General features: G+C 33.9%; 1 protein-coding gene across 3 annotated transcripts in view; it reads left to right on the plus strand.

The window, feature by feature from the left end:
* Positions 1-8819, plus strand: part of LOC130674454 (CDK5 regulatory subunit-associated protein 3) — a 28874-nt gene extending 20055 nt beyond the window's left edge. For all 3 annotated transcript variants that reach the window (XM_057479786.1, XM_057479787.1, XM_057479788.1), the window contains exons 7-9: positions 117-325; positions 8430-8601; positions 8669-8819. In XM_057479786.1, coding sequence (XP_057335769.1) covers positions 117-325; positions 8430-8601; positions 8669-8740 — 453 coding nt within the window. In that variant the 3' untranslated portion in view covers positions 8741-8819. The remainder of the gene's footprint in view (positions 1-116; positions 326-8429; positions 8602-8668) is intronic.
* Positions 8820-10309: the final 1490 nt, after the last annotated feature.

Genomic DNA, 10309 nt, shown 5'->3' on the forward strand with positions numbered 1-10309 from the left:
GTTTGTTTGACAATTCATTTTATTAATTTTGTAAAAAGATAATTGTTGTAGTGTTAAATAAATGAGACGTAAAGAATGCGCATAACAAACATACTTAATAAAATACATTATTTTAGTTAAACGCGTTTCTCAAATTACGTTTATATGAGCTCAAAAATGAAAGCAACAATTTATTTAACATGAGTCAAATCCAAGAAGCTTCAGCTGTTCTACAACTATCTACATTAGATAGTGTTCAAAATATGTTAGATCATGTACAAGTTGTATTATCTGCCATACTAGACAATCAATTGCAACATTTACACCGCATAAAACACTCACCCAGGTAGGTACTAATGAAACATAAAATAATCGACATCAGAGAATTTATAACACAAAACAAAAATTAAATCAAAACGGAAATGTGAATCAATCCCCTTTACGGCCGTCAGCCCTGGCGGTTTTGCGGTCACAATTAAAACACCGTTGATTAATGATGATTGTATGAAGTTATAGAGATGGATAATTCGCGCATTCGATTAAGGGCATTCTCAGGTAGTGCTCCCCCCCACTTTTTTAGAATACTTTTAAAAAATTGTATTAATTAATTAAGAAAAAATCAGGGCTTCGATTGGCCCTGCGGGCCAGTCCCAAAACTTCCCGCTGTTTTCGAGCTCGAGGAGAAGCTCAAAAACATTAGTGTGGAGATATTTTCGAGCTCGGAAATACTCTTACATGGACTTTTATGAGCTTTTCAAGCTCTAACAAGTTACGTTTTATGCGAGAGTTTGAAAAGTTAAGAATCGAAAGTCATTAATGAAGAAGCGGTTTTTAAATTTTTATTCCCGATTATGTTCTATGAAATAAATGCATTGAGGCAGAAATCAATGTCCGTGATCAAAATCAAGATTTGAATGAGTTTTGACTTAGGTCAGAGCAATAATATATAAAATATCCGAGAAAAATATTAAAAACTGGATTTTTTTAATATTTTGCTGATAATATGATTTAAACTAAAGAACAAGTTAGATTACATTATATGATGATCGAAAGAGACCATGAAGACGAAGAGTTAATATGATTTCAGACACATTTTAGTACATTATATAATGATTTATGCGGAAAAATTAAAATGAAATGTTATTTTTTTACTTTTCAACGCCGATATCTTTTGAACCAATCAACCAACTTTGACAATTAAGGTCATAATCAACGCGTTTCATTGAATTCTAAAGCTGACTGGAATTTGAAATCGATCGGTTCAGTCGTTTCGAAGATATTTGGGAAAAAACCATGTTTACCGTTTCTTTCTCCAATGATATCTCTCGAACGCATTAATCGATTGAGATGGATAAGGCGACAATCGACGCGCTTTATTGAGTTCTAGAGCTGACTATATTTTAGAATCGATCAATGGAGATTTTCCTGGAAAATTAAAAAAAACTAGAAAACAAATTTTTTCTTTCGAATTTCTTCTATACCTTAGAGTATATTCAATCGATCGATCTGAAATTTTCAGGAAAGTTGACGGCTATACTTCCAAAAACGAAACCCTTTATTTTAACATGTAACTTTCACACAACCTTTATTTTTGTGTATAAGAAAGCTACCCGAGCGAATTTATTGGCGATGGAGTCGGATAAGCCACCATTTGATGTTTACACCATGCACACACACAACACGTGCTCAAAATTCACTATACCTATTAATTAATTGATAAGTTATCTAACAAATTAATCGTTAAATTTTGAGTTAACTTTGCTGTTAATTCACCAATAACAATCTTTAACGAATAAATTCATTAGACTCCGACCAATGTTAGGTTTCATCCCGGATGTGATGGTGGAATCGTCAGTGAGGCACTTCCATCACATCCTGCCTCAGACCTAACACTGAAGTTACCATGAAATTATTTTTTATTTTTATTTTTATTTATTTAGTATGTTTCAGCCTATGTGGCCTGGAAACAGGACTTGGATACATTTTCTCTTTTTACATATAAATTATCAATTTTTAAATAAATTTTAAAGTTCTTCCTTAATTCTAAACATTGCAAATCTTAATTAACTAATTAAATTAAATTAAATTAAATTAAATCAAATTAAATTATTAAATTATTTTTAATTATTTTAAATTCTTATGTTATTAAATATTAAAATATTAAAATATTAAATGATTAAATAACACATGTTAAACAAAAATTAAAAAAACCAAAATTCAAATTTTTAATCTTTTAAAAATTAAAAAATTTAATAAATTTAAATTCCGTTCCACTTCTACCCGTTAAATATTAAATATTGTATTGCATGTCAGATATAGTTTCTTCTTCCTTTAATATTCAAAGTGAGATTCTGCGTTGTTTTTTTCGAGTCTCTTTCTACTCACTTACTTCTTCTCCTCTTTGGGTTCTACTATAGATTTTTTGGAAATTTTTGGGATTCTCTTCACTTTATCTTTATCAGCCTTGTGTCTTCACTATTTTCTTCTTCTTGTCTATTTCTTTCAACCATTTTCTGGCTTCCCACTGTTCTTCTCCACTAAGAATTTCTACTTCCGTCATTTCAGTTCTTTCGACCTCTGGGCACTGTAGTCTCCAGTGCTCCAAGGTGTCTTCCCCCTTTTTGCAGAACCAGCAGCGTTTTTTCTCATCTTTTCCCCACGACCTGTTTGCTCCCTCCAAGGATCCACATCTCGCTCTGGCTATCACCTGATAATCTTTGCTATCTCTTTTCTGCAGATAACTTGGCACTCCTTCTTCCATTATTTCCTTGTATCTTTGATTGTACCTCAGTTTTTGTATTTTACACCACTGTAGCTGCCTTTGCACTTCTGCTCCTCTCACCCTTAACTGCATTCCTACTGAGCTGCCTTTCTCCTTCATCTGCTCCAACGCCTCCTGACTGTACCCACATTCATTTAGAAAAACTGTTCTGCTTTTAAGACTTTTTGGGTTTCCTATTCCTTTTTTCCTCTCTTTTATACATTCTTTAACTAAATCTTCTTTTTTCTCTGTTTTGTATTCATAATCCGCTGCTAATTTTGCAAACTTTAGTCTCATTCTTTCACGCTTTGTTTCTTCTAGCAATATACAGTCAGGCGTCCCCATTTCTAATCCCAAAACCCATTTAAGATATTTCTTGTGCACTTTTTCCATTTCCTCCACTTCTTCCCATCCCCAAATTTCAGCACCATATGAGAGCACACTTACAACTAGGCTGTCAAACATTTTAATCCTCCTTCTGTAGTCTTTTTTGAAAATTCTTTCACCAATTCTCCAAACCTGCTTCATGACTACCATCCCTTTCTTTACTCGACTCATTATATGCTCTCTATTTTTTCCATTACTTTTGAAAAGGTAACCCAGGTAAGTGAACTCGTTTACCTCCTCCAGAGGAAGACCTTTCCAAAGCCAGCATGTTTTTTTCTTTCTACCTCCCCCATTTCTGAATACCATAACTTTAGACTTTTTCGTTTAAAATTAATTTCTTTCGCTCTAGATACTTTTCCAGCCGCTTGATTATCTCTTTAAGTTCACTTTCACTTCTCGCCGCCAACACCACATCGTCTGCATATTCCAAGCTCCAGAACTTTTCTTTCCCTATTACCACCCCACCCACCTGTACCTTTTTGAGTTCTTCTCCCAGATCTGACATCAGAATCGTAAAAAGCGTCGGGCTGAGTGGACACCCTTGCCTTACTCCCTCCTTGGTCCAAAATACGTCTGATAATTTCTCTCCAACCTTAATCTTGCTTTTGGTTTCCTTGTATAATTCTTTGACCCTTTCCGTTAGACCTTGTCTCACCCTCCTGTTTTTCATCGTCTCTCACAAAACTTCCCGGTCTACACTGTCAAATGCCGCTTTTAAATCCACAAAAAAGGTAAAAAGTTTTCCACTTTTCTTGGACAACTCCTTTTCTACTGCATGTTTCAATATAAAAATGTTATCTGCTGTCCCTTTACCTTTACTAAATCCTGATTGTGTGTCTGGTATGATTCCTTTTCCTTCGATATCCTGCTTCAGTCTTTCATTAAGTATCATCGCATATAGTTTGTACGCTGTGTTGAGCAGGGCGATCCCTCTATAGTTCTCTACTTTATCTCGGTCACCTTTTTTGTGTAAAGGTGAAATCAGCCCCGTCTTCCAGTCCTCCGGTAATCCCTCCCCATTCCATACCTTCTTCATCAGCGTACGTACTTCTTGTTCTGTTGTTCCTTGCATATATATTAACGCTTCATTCGGGATACCGTCTTCTCCTGCTGCCTTTCCTCTTTTCAGCTTCCTAATTTGCCTTCTGACTTCTTCATCAGTTATTTCTTCCTCTCTGTCCTCTTCCGGTTCTTTTTCTCTGCTCCAGTTCCCCACTGATCTGTGATCTGCCCCATTTAATAGCTCCAAAAAGTGTTTTCTCCACTCTTCCATACTTATATCTTTACAGACGGGTGTTCTCATTGTCCTGTACCTGTTTATGAATACCTCCTGCTCTGTTCTTGCTTTTTTTATCTTCTCCAATTCTTCCTCTTGCATTTTACTTTCTTTTTCCTTGCACAAGTGTTTAAATTCCTTTTTTTCCTTCAGGTAGACTTCTTTCGGTGATTTCCCTTTTTTATATTTCTTCAGTTCCCTTTTCACTGTCCTCTTTTTCTTGTTACATTCTTTGTCCCACCATATTTTTCTCCCAATTGCATTTTCTTTTCTTTTCCAGACTTTTTTGCTCATTCCGTTGTGAATTGTTTGTTTCATTTTTTCCCACTTTCGTTCCACGTTGTCATTTTCATTATATGTTCCATTGATCGTAGCCAACTGAAATTTAACCTTGCTTTCCTCGTCCCATATAATTTTTTCCCCTGTTTCCTCCTCTTCTACTCTGCTCTTTTCATTGCTCAGTTTCTTTTTAAGAGTGCAAGTTATCGGCATATGATCTGATTCTATTCTGTCGATAACCTGAAAGTCTTTTATCTCTTCAACATCATTTACCAGAATATAATCTATTATTGATTGTCCTACCTGAGATACAAACGTAAATTCACCATTCTTATCTCCTTTTGTGTTACCGTTGAGCATGTACCATCCTTCTTCTTCTATTCCCTTAATTAATAATTCTCCTTCTGCATCACACTTTTTGTCTCTGGATCTTCTTTCCATCTCGTCCTCTTCCCCCAGATACCACTTCCCTTTGTTACCTGTCCTGGCATTAAAATCTCCTCCTACTATCAAACTGTGCCTCTGGTCTTCCCCTATTTCTTTTATAATTTTCTTCTCTCCTCTTCTGTTGTACACCGTCCAAATTTCTCATAGTTCCTCCCCTAACTTCACTGTATTTTTCACCAGCTCCTCTTCGGAGTCTATTATTTTACTCTCTCCTGCTATCTCTTTTTTGACTCCAGTTATGATTCCGCCACTTGCTCTTCCCCTTTTTTTCTCTTTCTTCGCAAACTTGCATTTCCACTTGTACTCTTTTGGAAGCTTTTTCTCTAGTTTCTCCCATGCTTTCTGTTCAACTCCCACTTTAGTTGCTTCTGTCTCATCATTTCCATTTTCATTATTTCGTCATCTAGCTTCTTTTGTTGTTGCGCAAACTTTTCTCTTTCATTTACCCATACATCACCATTTATTCCTCCTCTTTCGACCCCTTCTTTTTCCTCCAGTTTCCTCATTCTCTCGTACAAAGAATCGATGTGATCATTCAATTGTCGTTTTTCTTCCTCCCATTCTTTATCTTTGGCCTCAATGCAGCCTTTTAGACTGTCAATTTCTTTTTTAATTTCCTCGTTATTGCTTCCCACAATTTCTTTTATCTCTCTCAATTCCTTCAATACCTGGCTAAGCACATTTTCCTCCATTTCTGATGGGTTATTATTTTTCTTTTCTGACTCCTTATTGGAGTTTATATACTTTTCCATACTTGTTGTCTGTCTACTTTTAGACTGCGACAACAGCGCCTTTGCCTTCTTATCCAGCTCCGCCTTTTGCTCCACCGCTTTGTCAGTCGCCTTTTTTGCCACCGCTGCCGCTGCCGCTCTTGTAGAGCTCATTCTTTTCTAATCTGTATACTAACCTCTGAACTTTACGGTTTTTTTTTTAATTACAAACTGAGTTAATTTGCTAACTGTCCTCTATCAGAACATAAGAAGGACGGTGTGGCTCAATAAGTTATAGATCAAATTGAACGGAATATAGTATAGGGCCGGATAGCTCAACTGGTAGAGCACTCGGCGCGTTACCGAATTGGTCTGGGTTCCATTCCCAGTTCGGGCTATCTATATTTTTCTCAATTTATCTATAAATTGTCTTATTGAGAGGTTTGCATGTTTAGGTTTCCACTATATTTAAATGGTGTATTACCGTAAGAAGGACGGTGTGGCTCAATAAGTTATAGATCAAATTGAACGGAATATAGTATAGGGCCGGATAGCTCAACTGGTAGAGCACTCGGCGCGTTACCGAATTGGTCTGGGTTCGATTCCCAGTTCGGGCTATCTATATTTTTCTCAATTATATATAGATCACAGATCTATAACAGAACAGTTATCTGTATCTGTGATTCACACCCTTAACTTAACACTTTTCTTACAAAAACTCTCACTTAACTTTACTTTTACTGCTTATATCAACGTATAATTGCGACATGAAAAAATCTCCGACACACACGCCTAAGCTCCCTCTATCCAAGTCCTACCATGAAATTATAAATGGGTTAGACCTATCACGCCACCGTCCATCTTACGGATTTAAATCAAATTAATTATTAAGTAAATTTAATTTTATTGAGTTATTGATAATCGATAAATCAACAACGCCATCTAGTGCACAAATTCCCAATTATATCTATTCGTCTCCATCAGCCACTTAGATGTTCTGCGCTCGTTTTTATATGTTACAGTGAGACTTTTTCAGTATATTATGAAATAATTGATGAGGTTTCGTATTCGAAAGTATAGCCAAGTTGACGGCTAACAAATTCTTTCGATTGCCGCAAGAACCATTTCAATCGGTGGATTAGTTAAAAAGTTATAGCGTGTTTACACACACACATACATACATGCACACATGCACACACTTACATACATGCACACATGCACACACTTACATACATGCACACATGCACACACTTACATACGTGCACACATGCACACACTTACATACATACAGACACTCGGACATCATTCTCAAAATAGTCAGAATAGCTTCCTAGGACCTTAAAACATCGACATCCGATAAAAACTCAATTTTTGAAAGTTGTGGCGAAACCAATAACTTTCCGAATTTTTTGAAAATCGTCGATTTTCTTAGCGGGAAGTTAAAAATCAAAGCATTTATCGAAAAAATACCACGTAGTTACAATTTCTCCGAAATATAGATTTAAAAAAAAATTATTCCCAGTTGTTGTCAATTAGGAGTTAAACGAAATTTGGTAAGTAAGTTGTAGCCAAAAATTTTGGAATTCCAAATTATAATGATGACATTAAGATTTTACTGAACTTGTTTTCCATATTTCGTTTAAGTCTTAATTAATATCAACTGCAAATGAATTTTTAACGATTTATGTCTCGGCGAAACTGTAACTGCGTTGCACTTTTTTCAATTAATGCTTTTTTTTTAATTAATTATCAAAATTTTAATACGGTCATTGTAATTAGAAGTCTGTAAGGGTATGACCTTACTTCTCCGTACTAGGGAACTCGATCAATTCTCCTCGTCTGGCTACTTAGGTAAATGAGCAAGTGGGTTCCGAAACACCTAGTTTAGCTGAATACGCAGCTTGATCACAGGATAGGGTAAATGATGTAATGATTTTATTTTGTAGCATGAATTCTTTTATTATAATATTATTTTATTGATTTAATTAATGTTCTGATTATGTAACAGACGTGAGCTACAGGATATCTGTATATGTACATTAGAAAGAATTATTATAATTAGTGTATAAAAAGAAGAACATGGATCTGGTCTCATGACTAATGTAAATAATCGACGGCATATCAATATTATTAATTTAAAAAAAAATTTATTGATTATAATGACATTAATTATGATAAAATACGTTTTTTAGGTTATTATATCGAACGATACAAACCTGAACGTAGCTTCATAATTTTGACAGCTTCGCACGACATCTTGTGGGCTAATTAACCAAAATATAACCTAGAATTAGCGGCACCAAACAAAAAATTTTTTTTTGTAGACCTGTGTTATCAATATCTCCGTGTACAAACGCTCAAAAATAGTTATTTTTTACAATTACATGTAGGATATTTACTTGGATATCATTTTTCAATTACATGAAATTATTATGAAAAGTCGGTTTGCGAGTACCTTAAGGATTATTACCAAACTTTGAAGTTACTTATGCCAAATCATACGAATTGCCACTAATATTTAGAAATAAATTTTCAAACACAATTACAATTTTCGTCACTCATTAATACTTTTGCTTTATCAATATGTTAGGTATGTTGATGTATTAACTGAGGAAATAGAGCAAAAGCGTGGAGTAATGGAAAAAATGACTACAATTCAACTAAACAATGAAGAAAAACAGAAAGAAATTTTAAATCAAATAAACAATCTGCAGCCTCTTCTCAAAATTATTGTACAACGTACGCGAGAATTACAAGTTGACGTGAGTAATAATTTAAGTGGCAATCCTCCGTTTATATTCTTATGAAAATCTATCATTTTTTTTTCAGATTGAAAAAGATATTTCAAAAAAATATCAATTCCGGCCAGTGCAGTTAACAGGAATAATTAACAATTTGTAATATATAAACATGTAATGTATTAAACATACACACACATATATATACATAAAATGACAATATAAAATAGCAAATAACTGATAGATAGTGTGTTTTTTTTAATATCACTAACATTCAAATTAATAAAGACAATAAATCTCAATTCAATTACTGGAGTAATAATTTACAGATATTTTAAATGAGATTTTATGAATGATTATATTTGTTCGTGCATGATTATATATAAATGGAACTGACCAACTGTCAGGTGTAACGAGTAAAATTAGGGTTAATTTAAATTATTAAATTATCAATTAATTTTGGGAAACAAAACAAAACTAATAAAGTAAATCAGTTCACCAGAAAATTAGAATTTGCTTAACCTTAAATAGAAGATTAATTAGCAATTGAAAATGATAAATAGCAGCTACCCCTTCTGCTCGGTTTAGCTCGCCGGAGTCCAGGGGTGAAAAGGGTCTTTTGAAATATGGACAGTTTTAAATAGAACAATAATCCAAAACTTTATTCAAACAAAAACACGGTTTATTTATTTATAATTACGGTATAATCACGGTTTATTATTAATAATCACAGTCTATTACACCGGCACACAAAAAAAAAAAAATTGTCTGTACACCGGGCGCCATCTATCTACGGGCATGATTTTCGACCCGCTGAATACGAATTTCAAGTCAGTTTAGGCCGTCCAGCCTTCAATTTCGAGTAAATTGAAAAAAACCCCAAAAAATAGCGAAAATTCGATGTTTTGGCAAGAAAAAAAATTTTGAGATCTAAGGCAAGCATATTTTTCATGTCTTTTGATCTGTTAAATACTAATTGTGATCGTACTTTAATCATAAACCGTTTTAAATCTAAAAAAATTGTAAAAAATCATTAAAAATTGCAAAAATCGAAGAAAATTGGGATAAAAAATTTCGTGGACCCGGATTGACGAAGATTTTCATGTAATTTGATCTGCTTGATCTGATTCTGCAATAAATTTGGCCCATAGTCGCCTCAAACATTCATAAAATTGCAAAAAATCGATAAAATAGCAGAAAATTGCTGAAAAAATGGAAAAAAATCTTTTAAACACAATTAAATAAATTTCTTGTATTTTTTATTAAAAAAATACAAGATTAAAATCTGAAAATGCAAAAAAATTGTAAAATCTATGAAAATGACGTATCAACAGAATTAGAAGAATGATTTTCCCAACTTTTAAACTGTTTTCCGGTGGTATCGAACTCTTTTATTTTCAAATGATCTACGGAGTGGATTTCTCTTTCGTTTGTTATTTTCTTTTGGTATATCTCTTGAGTGTCCAGCAATAGTCTGCCGTCATGTTGATATTCCAATTTCCTTGATACCTAGTCTTTATTTCACTTATGTCTTGATGAAAACGTTCTCCCTGTTCTTCACTGTACTCCCCGAGATTCTCAGGAAAGTGGTCGATGTGAGAATCTAGGAATTGTAATTTTAGATTCATTAAGCATCCTAAATTTTTGTAATTTGTCACTAATTCTTTGACTATTGTCCTGTAATTTTCACTTTTATTATTTCTTAAAAAGTTATGACACACATTTTTGAAAC

This window comes from Microplitis mediator, chromosome 9 (genome assembly GCF_029852145.1).
Source record: "Microplitis mediator isolate UGA2020A chromosome 9, iyMicMedi2.1, whole genome shotgun sequence".
Classification (NCBI taxonomy): domain Eukaryota; kingdom Metazoa; phylum Arthropoda; class Insecta; order Hymenoptera; family Braconidae; genus Microplitis; species Microplitis mediator.